Source organism: Talpa occidentalis, unplaced genomic scaffold, assembly GCF_014898055.3.
Source record: "Talpa occidentalis isolate TD23 unplaced genomic scaffold, MPIMG_talOcc4v2.1 talOcc4.15, whole genome shotgun sequence".
NCBI classification, from domain to species: domain Eukaryota; kingdom Metazoa; phylum Chordata; class Mammalia; order Eulipotyphla; family Talpidae; genus Talpa; species Talpa occidentalis.
Window position 1 is genome coordinate 69,416,246 of NW_023601543.1, and position 17,078 is coordinate 69,433,323.

The window sequence follows — 17,078 nt, forward strand, 5'->3', positions numbered from 1 at the left end:
ATGAAGAATCTTAGTAAATATAATCCCGCAAGTGATCTCATGTCCAGGTTACAAGGACTAATCATTCTGTACTGTGTTAGTTTGAGTACATTTCATATTCTATTATTTTTTACTCTATTTTTCTAGGAAGGTGGCATCTGTAAAGAATATTTGTCGAACCAGAGGTTATTTAATTTTAAGAAAAACCTAAGCTGGAAGGGATAATGCTCAGCGAAATCAGTCAGCAGGAAAAAACTAAATACTGGATGGTGTCGCTTATATGTGGATTATAGCAAAACAAAAGAAAGGGTCAGATGAAGCCAAAAGAAAAAGCTAACCTTGAAAGCTGACTGTGTAATGGGGGCAGCCAGAAGGGAGGGAGGGAGGAGCAGAGGGATGAGAACAAAGAGAGGAAGGGGCACAGAGGTCTGTCGTGGACAGTGGGTACTTTGGCAGCGGGCACACAATGGCAGAAATGCCTGAAAGGGGGAAGCCCTGTACTTCTATTATGGAAACAACAATGTAAAGCACTATTAACTCAATAAAAATATTTTTTAAAAAGCCTAAGCAGAGATAAGGGACAAGTCAGCAGTATTGTCTTGTTGAAAAAGGAAGGCATTTTTTTTTTCTGTTATTTCAGAAAGCTGTGCTATCAAAAATAGCCAGAAATTGGTAAGTCTGGATGTTTTCTGCTCAGATATCTTTCCTGGGCCCAATTTCTTCAATTTTCTTTTGGCTGTATTCACCTGCAAGTCCACAGAACACCTCAGATTCAACAAGGTGAAATTCAGCTTATTATGTCCTACTTCTCTCTGAATTTTCTTCCTTTCTGACCTCCCCATTTTTGTTATTGAACCTCCATTCACCATGACACCTGCACCACAGACCTGATGTCATTCCAGACTCATCCGTTTCTGCCTCCCCAGTGAGCTCTGTGTGTGTAGTCAGGCACACACACCATTTCTCTTCTCCTTTTTGTCCACTTCCATCTCCTTCTCCCCCCGTTTTTGTTTACATTTTTATTTGTTATTATTTTTAAATTGTATTCTGTTGAGATAATGTTAGTCTAAATATGAATTATGAATTTAGTTAGTCTAGATATCCATATATGAATCAGAGATACAGGACCACACCCCTCAGATGTTTGTTACCATGTGACACCCACCACCAAGGCACACACAGTCCTCCAGCACAATCCATCAGGCCCCGTCCCTCCATTGTTCCACACCGCCTCTGGCAGCCTCAATTCTGTACTCAGATTTCTGGTTGTCTTTTTTTTTTTTTAATTTAGTTTGGTCTGATCCTTTATCTTGTTTCTCTGTATTCCATATATGAGTGAAATCGTTCAGTATTTTTCTTCCTCCTCCTCACTTGTATCATGGATTTCAGGTATATGGTATATGGTAATTTGACATGTGTAGATACCACATCATGATCCCACCAAATGTCTAGTTTCCCTCCACCACCATACAGTTGTCCCCTTTTATCTGATTTGCCCACACCCCTCACCTTCCTTGCTGCTGGCGATCACCATTTTCTTTTTATCATCTAAGCTTGTTTTTGTTGTGTTCATTCATTTTGTTCTTTCATCTTCTACATGAGTGAAATCACATGGTATTTGTCTTTCTCCATTTCACTTATCATCATACCCTCTAGTTCCAGCCATGTTGTTGCAAATGGCAATACTTCATCTTTTTTGATTAGCTGAGTTGAACTTGGTTGTTATAACAAGTCATTCTGGGCAGTACAAAGGAGAAGACAATGTGGACGCCACTGTTTATAATATATATATATATATATTATATATATATATATATATGGTTAGGCTATTCCTTACTGAGACATCTCTTTTGTGACAGCAAATAGCAAGTACCAGGTTATAGCCTCATTAAGTCAAAGTGTACGCTGACAGAATTCTCATCAGCTTTGCTTACTTTCCAATGATTGTGAAACTGCATTTTAAATTCATTAGTTCTTTTAGTAGATATTTCCTAGGCACACATTCTGAGTCAGGAACTGTTCTAAGGTCTGGGGACACTGAGGTAAACAAGAAAAAAACGTGTCCCAACCATAGTTAACATATGGGCCAGCACAGGAAGCAGATCTTCAACAATTATACTAATGATTAGTTCACTACAGTTATAATGAGAGCTGGTGATACATCCACCAGTAGCTCTAAAGAGCAGAGTAATATCTGGCATAGATTTCCCTCATTACCTACAAGTAGAAATGTTGGGAATTCCCTGGTGGTGCAGGGTTTAAAGTCTCAGCACTATCAAGCTATCGCCAGCCCCTGTGGCATGAGTTCCATCCCCTGCCAGGGAGCTACCCACATGGCGCGCAGACCACTCCTGCCACCCGCAGCTCCCCTCAGCAGTGTACTTCGGTCCTTCTAACTGCTCTGCTCCCCACTCTGGCTCTGGTGAATTCTCTCACCCTCCCGCGCTTCTGACTGTACCCACCGCTTATATAAATAAATAAAAATAAATCTTTTTTTAAAAAAGTATCTAAACTGTACACTGTGGCATAGTATTTTTTTTTCTTGGAGAGCTCAGAAAAGTACTCAGATCATTATTGTAGCTTCAAGACCTCACAAAAGGCCCAGGCCTGTTGTTCCACACTGGTGCAAAGATTTAGTAACACAAAAGTGCCCATTGAGCACTATCGTAGTCATAACCGTTTCCCACAACCTTAAAAGTAACCTCTATACTGATTTCTCATACCTCAAATTGGCTTTGCTGTCTTTTTAATTTAATGTAAATGGAGTTGCATAATGTAAATGGAATTTCATAACAGACTATGCACTGTGTCTGTAAGATTCATCCATAATTTGTATATAGCTCTAGTTCATTAATTTTCACGGCTGGTTAATCCCTTTTTGTGAATATACCACAATTTAGTTATGCAATCTATTCTCAAAATATGGGTTGTTTCCAGTTTGGGACCATTATGAATAATTCTACTATGAATATAGTTGTACGTATTTTTTTGTGAACGTATATGTGTTTTTGTATTGGGCTATACAACTGGGATTGGAATTGCTGGATCATTGAGTATATGTATATATAGCTTTATAGATATCACCAAAGAATTTTCCAAAGTTAATGTATAAATTTGTACTCTCATTAGTAGTGAATGAAGGTGCAAATTACTTTGCATCCTTTTCATAGTTGGTATTGTCAGATATTTAATTTGATTCTTTCTGGTGGCTGTATCATAGCATCTCTTGTTTTTTTTTCTGATTTATTTATTTTATTTTCATTTTTTTAAAGATTTATTTTTTATTTAAATCTTATTTTTATATTCCCCATACAATTACAACCCCCTTATTTTGACCCCAATCCCTCCTTTCCCCGCCCTCCACCCCCAATAGAGTGTCTCTGGTTCATAGTTGTTTGTTGATTTTGATATTTTCTTTCTTATAGTTATTCTTTTTCCTAGTCCCTTATTTAAGTTTTTTAGATTCCTGCTATGAGTGAGACCATCCGGTATTTTTCTTTTTCTTTCTGGCTTATTTCGCTGAGCATGATCCCTTCCAGCTCCATCCATGTTGCTGCAAAGTGCATGTGTTTATCTTTTTTGAATGGCATCTCTTGTTTTCATTTGCATTTACTGATGACTAATGAGGTTGAGCACTATTGTAATTGCTGACTATTTGGAAGACCTCTTTTTGTATTGGGTTGTCAATTTTCTCTTAGTAGGTTTTGAATATTTATGCTGGTTTGTAATTCTCTTTGTTGGTTATCTATATTACAGTTTATTTTTCACTAGGTAGCTTGCTATTTTACTCTTTAATGATATCGATTTTAGTAAACAAATTTAAATTCAATATTCAGTATTTTCTGTTATGGTTAGTGCTGTTTTGATCTGAGTTTGAGAAAGAACAATGTCCTGCTTTTAGACTTACAAGATGTTCTCCTGGTTGCCATATAAGGACTTTATTGTTTTGCCATTTGTATTGCCGCCCCTCTACTATTTTTGGCATGAGGGAGCAATGGATGCTAATATTTTCCATACAGATGTAATGCAAATAGTATGATTTATTGCCAAGATCATTCTTTCCTCCATTATTCTGCAGTGTTACTTTTAATCAAATTCCTCTATATGCATGAGCCATGTATTTATGGGTTCAAACATTTTCTTTGTGTTTTTGCCTCTAATGCACTATCACATTGTTTTAATTACTATAACATTAAGATCAGTGTTGATATCTGGTAGATAAATTGTGCTGGATGGTTAAAATGGTGAATTAGAATTTATTCAAGACAATTGCGATTAGGGATGAAGACTATTATAAAAGAGGGATGAGACTAAGAAGTTCCACTGAACAAAAGATAGGGAGGTTTTACATGCTGGAATGAACTAGTTTAAAAGCACTGGTAGAAATTATGGGATATTGAATGGTCAGCATGATTATGCCATCTGTGTTTGCTAAGTGTCCCTTATCAGAGTTGGTCCCTACCCTCCCATACAATATGGGAGACAGGGGCACTATGTTTCTTGATAATTATATTTCTAAGAAATGGTTCCCTGGTCCTGGAGAAATCGTCCTTGGGTTGTAGAAGATTTACATCTCAAAGGTACAGAGATAAAAAAAAATATAATTGCAAGTTTCTTAAAGTAAATACTCTAAGAAAAACGAGGTCATGGATCTATAGTTTAAAGTTTGGGTAAGCTGGGCCTCCCTGGTGGCGCAGTGGTTGAGCACTGGGTTGCAAAGCTGCCCACAGCCTCTGCAGCGCCTGTTTGATCCCCGGCTGCCTGGAGAGGGTCCCCCAAGGCGCGCAGACCTCTCCTGCCACCCGCTGCTCCCCTCAGCAGTGTACTTCGTCACTCTGCCTGCTCTGCTCCCGGCTCTGGCTCTGGTGATTTCTATCACCCTCCCATGCTTCTGACTGTACCCAGTGCTTATATAAACAAATAAATAAATAAATAAATCTTTTAAAAATAAATAATTTAAAAAAAAAGTTTGGGTAAGCTGAGGGATACACTAATTCTATCTTGGCATTGTAAACCCTTCATATTTTTTCTCCTTTTAAAAAATTATCTCAGCAATTTTTGTTCATTTGCATTCCCGTATAAATTTTTAGAATCAGCTTGTCACCCCCTCCCAAATTGCTTTTCATTGAATCTACAGATCAATTTGCAGTAAAATAACTTCTTTTATACAAAGTATCTCAATTCATGAATATGGACTAGCCATACATTTGTTTAAGTGTTTATTGTCTTTCAATATTTTACGGTTTTTAAGATAGTGGATCTTAGATTTTTTTTTGCAATTTGTTCTTAGGTTTTTGTTATTTTTACTCTTGTTGTAAATGGTATCTCTTAAAATTTTTATTTTGTATTTGTCTGTTGCTGATATGGAGATACAGAACTGATTTTTGTTCCTTGGCCTTGGAGCTTGAGATCATGCTAAACTTACTAATTTGAAGAGTTCATCTCTGGCATCACTCAGGTATACATATAAGAACCCCAGCAATTTGTACTGTAAGTCTCGTGACTTGTATTGGGTGAGCAGACTCTGAGATTTCCTTGTGTGGCTAATGCCCATTTTAGGTGTTACAGATCTAGAATTGGAGGTAAAGAGAACTACACATGCAACTCTTCTACAAGTCTTAAAATTCACCATCAATAATCCTATTATTACCTCTATTGCTGGGGTTCTTATATAATAATAATCCTATTTTACCACCTCTGGCTTGTACCCCTCTTCTTGTATTCATAAACAACTAATCTTTTTTTATGTTTATATTCCCCATGCAATTGCAATCCCCTGATTTTGACCCCAATCCCTCCTTTTCCCACCGCCCCCACACCAAAGTGTGTCTCTGGTTCATAGTTGTTTGTTGATTTTGATTTTTTTCTTTCTTATAGTTATTCTTTTTCCTGGTCCCTTATTTAGGTTTTCTAGAGTCCTGTTATGAGTGAGACCATTTGGTATTTTTTCTTTTTCTTTCTGGCTTGTTTTGCTGAGCATGATCCCTTCCAGCTCCATCCATGTTGCTGCAAATTGTATGTGTTTATCTTTTTTGAATGTTGAGTAATATTCCATTGTGTGTATGTACCACAACTTCTTGATGCAGTCATCTATTTTTGGGCATTTGGGTTGTTTCCAACAAATAAATCTTAAAAGAAAAATAAAAAAAAAAGAGGAGTATAAAAGAGGTCTTAAGAGAATATTTAGGAGGAAAGTTCCATGTTGGTAACTAAGGCAGTGGTACTCAGATTTGAGACAATCATATACCATGCAAAATGAATGTATTACTCTACAAGACATTGAGCACAAAGATCAAGAGCCCCCGAACCCCCCCCAACCCCCACCAAGAAGTTCAGAGACAGTGAGGCATAAAACAATAAGGAACAGTAAAACCTCAAGCTATACGAGTAAAACTTAAATGCCTGGGATATGCTGAACGCAGCAAAGAGTGCTGTTACGATGGAAAGCTCTTTAGAACTCCTTTATTTTCTGGTATACCAATTGAATAGACTGGTGGGAACTGGAGAGTACAGTTTATTAAGCTACCACAGAACATTAAATAATAGCTTGAAATAATAACAGCAGTAACTGAGCATTTCCAGATTTATTCATTAGCACTTTATAAACTCATAAAAATAATAATATATGGAACTGACTGTAATGGTACAGAAGAACACACTTCAAGTTAAAAAAAAAAAAAACTAACTTTTTAGCATAATCTCCAAGGCAGAGTTTCATTACTAAATCCCTCATGTTTTCCTTTTAAAAATATGCCCTTAGAAAGAACACATGTTTTTTGATCTGGAAGTATAAGTATTTTCTGATATTTAAAGTGATCTTAAACAAATATGGAGTTACAATGTCAAAAAATATTTTTAGATCAAGTGTTAAGATTAGGCTTCAAATTTTTGTCACATGGGTTAGCTCAAACGTTCAGTTAAATCTGCTTGAATCATGGTGTTTTACATGTGAAACTAATAGAATGATCAATGTCAATTATAACTTAAAAAAATTGGTCAAGTATCTGTTAAAATTAGATACGAAAAGACTCAAAAAAGATTCAGTCCTGGAAACATCTCACTGTAGGTTACATGGCACAAATGACAAGGCATATTTTCTTTTTTCTTTTTTTTTTGATTTATTTATTTATGCATACAAGAACTGGGGTACAGGCCAGAGGTGTGGGGGGTGTTGAGAGGATTCACCAAAGACAGAGTGGGGAGCAGAACAGGCAGAATGACTGAAATACACCCCTGAGGGGAGCAGCGGGTGAGACAGGGGAGGTCTGCCGTGCCATGTGGGTAGCTCCCTGGCTGGCTGGGGATCGAACTCGTGCTGCAGAGACTGCAGGTAGCTTCATAGTGCTGTGCTTAACCCCTTGTGACACCAGGGAGACCCGGCAAGGCATATTTTAGATGGTTAATGTTCCTCTGAGGGAACTGGCATCATGAAAGAGCATGGACTGGTAGCCAACAGGATTTGAGGTCAAATACCAGAAAGTCCTTGGACCTCTGTGGCCTTGGACAAGTCACTTAACCTATCTGATTGTTGGTTTCCTCATCGTTAAACTGCACCTTGAGAAGTGGTAGTCATGAGTTTCTTAATTTCAGGCACGTATTACTTCAGGCTCATTTAAACAGAAGTAAGAAAATTTTCAGAAAAACTGCCTATAGCTGTTTCCTAATGCCGAAGAACACATCCCTGTACCATCTAGACAGTGAAGATATAAAAAATGCCATTTTAGAGTATGCTGCTTCTGTGAACAGTTTGTAAAACATCTACAATTGAGAAGAGAATCATAGACTTGGCTAAGTATTACTCAGTAGTACTCTGCTCAACGTCTAGCTTCCTAATGGGTGTTGTTTTATTTCTTTCAATAACTTATTTGATGTTGTTTACATTTCACCATCAGTGAGATGAATTTGCTTATCCTCTTTAACTGTATCATTGCTTATAAAGAAAGAAAATTCAAGAGATAAGTTATTTTTCAGAAGGCTCATTACACATACAATTCATTTAGCCACAGAGTATATTCCAGGGTTTTAAACTGCAATAAAATGAGATGTTTTGCTCACTGACTCCCTCTTATAAATCCCAGTTGTTGCCACATTGTGTGGGCCATAGCACAAAATTGTTTCTTCCGTAGTAGACATACTGTTAGGAACACTTTATCTCTGAATGCCGATCTTGCTGGGCACAGTTTAGCTCTCACATTCTGTCATGGTTTTATTTATTTATTTTTTTAGGATTTTATTTATTTATTTATTTTTATTTATACAAGAACTGGGGTACAGGTCAGAGGCATGGGAGGGTGAGAATTCAGCAGAGACAGAGTGGGGAGCAGAACTGGCAGACAGACCAAAGACCCTGCTGGGAGGAGCAGCAGGTGAGCCAGGAGAGGTCTACTGCACCATGTAGGTTGCTCCCTGGCCGGCCAGGAATCGAACCTGCACTGGAGAGGCTGCGGACAGCATCACAGCGCAGTGCTCAACCCTCTGCGCCACTGGGGAGGCCCCTGTCACGGTTTTAATAAATTCAAGGGTTAAAGTACTTAAGTTTTACTCCCCAGACTTATCGAATTTTCCTCAATTGCTTTTATCCAAATGCTTTTTTTATAACTATTTTTCATATTTGCTTTGAAAAACCATCTCAGCCAAACAAGGGAACTCAGATGAGAAATGTCTTTGGCGTGTATAACAATATGAGATGTGAATTAAGTGGGAGGGCAAAATCCTCTCCACTTTGGATCTGAGCATAGATGATAATGGAGATGTGATTTTGCCCATGAAAATGTGTTCAAGGAAGTGAACTGACCTTTAGCTTCTCTTACCGCTGAGACAAAATGAGGATATAAATAAAAACTAATTTCTTCTCATCACTTCAGAAGTCATTATAATTCATTTTTCATTTATGTGCATGTTTACCTGGTTTTACAAAAATGTGCATTATTTCAAGAAGCTGGGTGGATTCATATACTTAAATGAAGCTTCGGAAAAACACTGAATTTTTTTTCTACAGAGAAGAAATTTCTAATCTTAATATGGTGATTATTTGAAAAAAAAAAATAGCTTCCTGTCAGTCCCATTTAATTCAGTCCCTCATACTTGCCTAACAGTTTGGTTACATCCATTCAGGCAATGACAGGAACCAGAATCTTTGAGTGATTATAGAGCTGACTGGTAATCTTCTAATTGCTTAACTCCATACTTTGTAGTTCAAATTAGGCCCAATATGTCTAAGCAACAAAGAGATAAATCCATGAATTCAAGCGCTGTGAACATCTATTTATATGTGCGCATATGGCGTTGCAAAAAATCTACCTGTGGGCAGACATGTATAGCAAGCAATTTTGAACTCACTTATCTATTTTACTGAAATCAGTAAAAAGTCCCATGCCCACATTGTAGCAGAGAGACTTAGTTTCAGTTCATTGAGAGTTTTCTGAGAGTAAGATAGGTTGAAGCAGTGGAATGTGTTAGTAAAAGATAGGTGTGCTCTCTTGTGTTGAAATCTTTAAAGAAGAATTATGAGAAGGCTAAAAATGTAGTTGTAAAGATTTAATAAGTAGTCTTGTAGAGTGAGTAGAGTAAAATAGGTAACCCTTGATGGTTCTTTGAACATTTGATATAAATACCTTGATTAAGCAAAAGGTATATAACTACTAACACTTAGATAACTTAGTTCAAATTAATACCATTTGCCAGAACATAATTCTGTCCTGTCTTTAAAGGTCCTGTCATCTCCTGTTACAGTCACCTTCTGGAGTAGAGGGGGATAGGACTTCAGCACATGAATTTTAGGGAGATCTTATGTGACCTATAATTTTATTCTCTTCATTTGTGGAACATAGTATATATTTGGGAAATATTTATTATTTAATTTATAAATGATGAATGAATACATTGGAGACTATCATTAACTGTAAATAAAATTAAATCTTGGCTGAATTATAATCTGCTTCAGTGAATCATCACTTACGCATTATGATTATTTGAATAAAAAGGCACATTAAATGACATCTTAAAATGGTTGTCTTGAGTAAATTGACTGTGTACCTAAAAGAATATTATTTTTTGTGACCTATTCATATAATGAAAAATATTTTGGGATTTCTATAAATTTAATAATCTTAAGCAGTCTTGTGTATGGAGGTTTTATTTGGATCTATATTATGATTCCTACTAAAATAAATAAATTGTAAATATCTATCTGTACAGTTCCCCAAGGTGCTACTTCATTGGGCACACCATTAGCGCTAAAGAGAAGATGGTACATCTATTTACAAGTCCCAATCCGTTTCTTTCATTTATGAAGATGGTGCAACAGTTCCCATTTATCCTCTCTCTCTCTCTCTCTCTCTCTCTCTCTCTCTCTCTCTCTCTCTCTCTCTCTCTCTCTCTCTCTTGACTTTATCTCCAGTGGGGTTGAAGGGCTGCAGTAAACTTCCTGCAATTTGACCTTTTATATCTGCATTATCACATTAGGCAGTTGGTATAGTTTGTTGATTAGGGGTAACCTTATCTCATTTTTGAAGCTAATTTTTTCACAGTGAATCCATTAACAGATATGCCACATGCCATTTTACCTGATATATATTAACACAGTCGCTAGGAAGTTCCCTAAGAGAACTTCTAATATGTTTTAGAAAAAACAGCCCTGATACTTGACTGTAATAATTAAATGGCTAATATTTTTTAATTTGTTGATGTATCTTAGCATATTTCCTGTGGGTATTTTCTATCACTCTTACAGTGCTGTGAGTTGTCATGAATTAATGCATTCCAAAGAGAATAGAGAGTGAAACTAAAAAAAATGTTGAAATCAGTTACATTATGCTGAAAGCAATAGTATTTTTATTTACAATTCTGCAGCAAAACGGAAAACTCACTTGAGACTGTGCTGCATATGAGTACATGGCTGTTTTAATGCCATAGTGGAAAGTCTATTTCTTGTTCCTTACTCATGCATGGGACTTCTTATTTTTAAAAGAAAATAGATTAAACAATTGTAAAAAAATTAGGTGTGTCTTTGAGGGATATGTGAATTTTTTTTCATGATACTAATTCCTTTTGTTTTATTTAAATCATAAACTAATATCTTCTAGTTGGATCAATCCAAACATGTAGTACCAAGTAAGGTAGGAATTATGATAATGCTTATCTGCATTTCTTTTTTTTTTAATTAACTCTCATTCTACACAAAATAAAATATGTCCAAATTTTGAGGTACTTCTAGTTTGAAAGATCTGGTGGCTATGGAACAATAATTCTCTTATTTATGAGAATGTCAAAAAATTTGAAAGTGGGGTCAAAATAAAGGATACATCTTTGCCTTAAAACATTCCCTTGGCACAGAAATCACCACAACATACACTTTTCTATCTGGAAGCAATTGGTGTTTTGTTTATTTCCCATATTAATAGAGTGTGTACAGATAGACATTTGTGACATGTTAAAGATATGGCAGTTATTATTTGGCATATTACAGTTTTCTCACTAGGAGAGCTTAGCAATATGTGAATTGAAATTCTGGGTAACAGAAATCCAGATAATTATTCAAAAACACTTGTGGATCTGACTTAAGTCACTAATATAATTTCTTCTCCAGTCAGGGCATTAATAATATTAAGAGCATTTTTAGGCATTTATATAGCAGCTAGACTTTAATTCTTTGGGGTGTATTTTCAGATCTAAGAAAGCCACATTTTGCATATTACCTTTGCAAATATTCTAGATTTGTCTTTGCTACTTTTACTGTGGAGACATTTCAAATAGTGGTATGATAACTGCTTCTGACTTTTTGTAAAAATCTTTGCTTTTCAATGTAAGGTAAAGAATGTGTAAAATTAGGGCCTCCCCGGCAGCACAGTGGTTGAGCACTGGGTTGCGAAGCTGCCCGCAGCCTCTGCAGCGCCGGTTCAATTCCCGGCTGCTCCCCGGCCACTGGAGGAGGGTCCCACATGGCGTGCAGACCTCTTCTGCTGCCTGCTGCTCCCCTCAGCAGTGTACTTCATCAGTCTACCTGTTCTGCTCTCCCCTCTGGCTCTGGTGAATTCTCTCACCCTCCCGCCCCTCTGACTGTACCCAGTGCTTGTATAAATAAATAAATAAATCTTTTTTAAAAAAGAGAAAAAAATCATTTTAACAAAGAAAAGAAAGAATGCATAAAATTATCTAAAGACAAATAAAAGGCAAAATGTTTATCTACAGATAAGCAAATGCAGGAAGGGTGTTTTTTTACTATCCCTTAATGTACGGGGACACCTCAAGTTAGATACTCTCACATATATTAATGACACTTTCTTTTTTTTTTATTGGTGACACTTTTAATGGTATTCAGTTAATGTGCTGTTTTGCTGATGTGCTGGTAACTTTCTTCCCCAGGTACTTGGAGACCGATGGGCAAACATATGTAGGTGGACAGAAGACCGCTGGATTCTTTTGCAAGACATCCTTTTAAAATGGCAACGTTTTACTGAAGAACAGGTGAGTCATGTGGGGGAAACTGTATCAGTGAAAGGCATGGAGAGATGTAAAATATATAAACGAAAAGCTATGATCTCTGTTAATAATTATTATCTGTTTTTGAAATTATTTGTTTTCTTTCAGTGCCTTTTTAGTGCATGGCTGTCAGAAAGAGAAGCAGCAGTGACCAAGATCACCTCAACTGATTTTAAGGATCAAAGCGAAATGATATCAAGTCTTCAAAAACTGACTGTATGTATTTTCTTTTTTTTTAGCTTCCTTTTGCCTTTTTAAAAACCTAATATTTTAATAGTTTCTTTAAAAAAAATCCAGTCGTTTATATAACACCATGATTTGCCTTTTCTCCTCCTTCAAACTTTAAACCAAATCTTCGTTGTTCCTGCTTAAATCAGTACATTCAAATATATCATATTTAAATTAAATTAGGGAAAGCTGTCTCGTGTCTTAGAGAGCTTGGGGCTGCTGTAACAAAATACTTTAGACTGGCAGCTTTGACAGCAAACATTTACTTCTTACAGTTCTTGAAACTGGAAGTCTAAAATGAAGGTTCTAGGAGACTAGGTTCTTGGTGAGAGCCCTTTTCCTGTCTTCTGAATAGCACCTTCTTGCAGAGTCCTCACAGGATGGAAATGCTCATATCTCTCACTCTTTATAAGGGCGCAAATCCCATCATGGCAATTCCTCAGAGAATATGTCCTTTCTTAAGTGCTGTGACTATTAAGGACAGATGTCAGAAGAGTCAGTTATACAGCTTTAGATAGATATATGTGTATCTCTCTCAAAAGGGCCCCAAAATATCAGTGATACATTAGTAATTTTGTTCTGCTGTTGATGGTGTGACATTGAATGGGTGATAATCACACTTACATTTCTAGAAAATTCTTTAGTAGTATGAAGTCCAGTTTGAATGTTTGATAATCAAACTTATGGAGTCCAGTTAGAAGAACTGAACTACACTGCATTTGGCATGAAGAGGAGGAAATAGACAAGGCCATTTAAACAGTAGAAATTGAGTCTCAGGAAAATAACAGGTAGTATGTATATGGTCTCATAGAACATTAGTAGCGGAGTTAACATGAGCACCAAGACATCTAGACTCAAGTCCAGTGCTTTTACATTATTTTAAATACCCTCATATCATTTGATTACTTGACCAACAACAACAAAAAAAATAAATTACAACCAAGAGCTGTCATTTCAGTTGTATGCCACTCTGTTGTCATTTCTGTGAGTAAAAGACTTCACTAGCCTCGGGGCCCTAAAAATACTCTCTTAACAAAGCTTCAATAATTTTCCAATAAGATTAAAATTCAAATTATGTCACCTTACTTGTGAAAAAAGTGAAAATATGTTTTGTATAAGTCTTAACATTTGATAGTTTAAGCCAATTAACAAAACCTGACAGCTGGTCCAGAATTTGAGGTAAAATTCCCCTGCTGACTCAGGCAGTGAATAAGAATCTAATGTTCATTAAAATATGTCACAATCTGAGACCCAAAACAGGTACCATCTGTCACCAGTTCCTACTACATACCTAGGTATAGATACAGTGTGCTAAAACTCTCTTTTATTTATAATCAGTGTGATTTGTTTTAAAATATTATCACTAATAACCCATAGGATTTTTTTTTCCCTGTTCATCAGTTGAGGTCTGAGATGAGATGTCAAGTATTTCATTTTCTTTATTTTGGTGGTTTTATCCAAATCATGTGGTCTGATATTTTTTTTCGTGGTCAAAACTCACTTTTTATTTGGTGTAAAGGATAAATACTAAAGAAAAGAAACAACAGTGGGCCTTAGGAGTCAGATTCAGAGAGTAAGGAAGGTTATCACTGGAAGGCCCCAATTTACCAGAATTATGTTCCTGGCGTAAGTGTATGCTTCTGGGAGGAGTGGTAACATCTGCCTGGGTAGCATCTGTCCAGGAAGGAGAACTCTGGAGAGCACGGTGTGCAGGAAAGGAGGGTGTGCAGGAACTAGAGTACTGGGAGTTAAGGACACTCTCAAGTGGTTGTAGGATCATATGTCAAGAACAGACCCTTGTGGGAGCTCAGCAAGTCCCTGATGACAGTGGTGATTTGCTACACTTGCACCTTCAAGGAATTTGATCTGATAGGGTCAAGGGTTCTTAACTGTGGTCCCTAGGATAGCAGCATCAGCATTTTCCATAGAACATGTTAGAAATGTAGATTCATAGTTTCACACCAGACAGGCTCTCCAAAGCTCAAAAATTCTGGAAATAGCCAACAGTCTGCATGTTAACAAGTCTTCTAGATGATACTGGTATTCCCCAAGCTGAGAACCCTGTCACAGATCAATCTGTGTATGTATATGTGCTTAGAGTAGCATACTTCTTCCATCTAGATCAGCAACTCCACATCAACTAAGTAGTGTTTTTGCTTTTCCCAGTGGAACAGAATTTGTCTTGGCCTCGCTCTCTGAGGCATCACTCCTGATGACAATAGGGTGAAAGCTTCCTGGGCCTTTTGGGAAGATCCACTCTTTTTTTCACTTCAAATCATCTGCTAACCTTAATCAGGTAGAACATGTCTGCTCTCTCTTCTTGAGCAGCTTATCCTTGTCTTGCACACTTCTTTGAAAATCCTAGCTGACCTCCGCTTTATGTAAGTTTTCTAGAACTCTGTGGTGTTATGGAACTCACAAACTTGTGATCAGTTCCTCTGTGTGTGAGTGTGTGTGTGTGAGAGAGAGAGAGAAAGAGAGAGCGAGAGAGAGAGAGAAGTAGGAGCTTATTTTCAAAATTTCTTGATGTGCCAATCATTTCCATGACTATATAATTTTGTTCGTGCATCCCCCTCCCCATATGTGTGCTTCATTCACCTGCCACCAAAGCTCCAGAGCCATTGTCCTACCCCCTGGCCTCCTCCATCTGCTGCTCCCTCCGACCTATCCCCTCTGGTAACCTGTATAATTCTCAGAGTCTAGGAATTCTTATGCACAGAAAAACATCTTATTCACATCTAATAATTAGTAACATTTAAATTATAGCTATTTAATGTGAATTCATAAAACCCAAGGATAGAAGAATTGATGTTCAAGGACACCGGAGATGGTAACTCAGTATATGTGGCACCACCGTGAAATTCATGTCTTCTTACTAAGGAACTGACTGAGAAATTACAGAGAGAGTGAGGGCCAGGAGGGAGAGGGAATTTTCCTAATTTTATTCATTAGCAGCGACTTTTCACCTTTATTTTAGTAATGCTTCACCTTTATTTTAGTAATGCTTCACCAAATGCTTCTTCATTTGCTATAATGTTAATGCAGGAGGCTTACTTTAATGTACTGCTGAATCTCTTAGTATCCAATTTATCGATCCTCTAAGAAAACCTAAGGAAAACCAGGCTAACTATAACTTTCTAATGTAGTCCTTTTCTTCAAACATAATTCTCAGGCCCTCATTCTGAAATGTTCCCAAATCATTATACATTTAGCTTAAATATTGGGTATACCCCTGAGCCTTATACATGATTATTTAAAATAGCTCTTTAAGCTCCGAGAAAGTAAGTCTAAGTGGATTGTATATACATATTTATATTTCTAATGTATGTCTTTATTTCTACCCTGCCGTCTTCTAAAAACAACTTGAGATAGTTTACAGCAGATTAAATGCATGCTAAATCTTAATAAAGAAGAAATGGAAAATGAGATACGATAAAGGAATTTGAAGGAATCTGTTGAAATTCAAATTTAAGTCTCAGCTCTAGGCAGGTAGCATAAACTGTTGTTTTACTACTAGTCTAAGTATGCACTTAAATATGATGGAGAGCTGACATGTGAATTAAACAAAATCAACATAAAATCTCACTGTTACTGTATTCCCACAGTGAGAGTTTTATTTTAATATGAATTCCAGTTATATATCTTAACTCATATTTCATTTATTGCATTCTTTCAAATTGAGAAAAAATGGTAGGACATACAAATATTGAGAAAAAATTACAAATGAATTTCAAAACTTGCTTTCATTCCTTAAAAATGACATGCAGAAGACTGCAATAGGGAGTTCACCAGGGGAAGCAAATTCTGAATAAGGGATGAACTAATTGAAGGAGCCCCAGAACATTTTGCAGTTCAGAGCTACCAGGACCAGTGGGGGCCCAAATGAGCTTCATAAAGTCTCCTTTGCTGGGGGTGTATTGATTTCTCTATGTGGGTAGCACTTTGGTTTATAAGCAATTGATGCATCTGTTTCATGACAGTTTCTTTGCCATATGTAATGTTAGTTGTTCTTAAATTTGCATTTGTTTTGGAAAGAGGTCTCACAGTTTAGTACTTTGTTCTCGCTACTGCCAAATGAGGGCCTTTGTCAAGGCTGTGAAATAATTTTCTCCTTTCTTCTTATTCTATGTTTACAAGTTAAGTCAGGGACTAGTATTTGGGACTGGAAATTCCAAGGCTGAGGGTGACCTTAATGGATAAAAGGAAAGAATAAGCTGTTTTGATCTACTAAGTTTACACCAAACCACTTTGTTCATCCTATAACCACCAAAGGGTATGTGTAACCCACCATAGTTCACAAGAACTTTCTAAATATGAATAGTATAAAAATTACTTCACAAAGCACAAACTTATTTAGGAAACACAGAGTGATTCCTAAGGATTTGTGTTTT

The 17,078-nt window shown here is 36.7% G+C and overlaps 1 protein-coding gene across 1 annotated transcript in view; it reads left to right on the forward strand.

Annotated features, from left to right (window-relative positions):
* DMD (dystrophin) overlaps positions 1 to 17,078 on the forward strand; it is a 1,988,221-nt gene that overhangs the window by 612,802 nt on the left and 1,358,341 nt on the right. Inside the window, 2 exon segments of the mRNA XM_054695791.1 lie at positions 12,343 to 12,444; positions 12,568 to 12,675. Coding sequence (XP_054551766.1) covers positions 12,343 to 12,444; positions 12,568 to 12,675 — 210 coding nt within the window.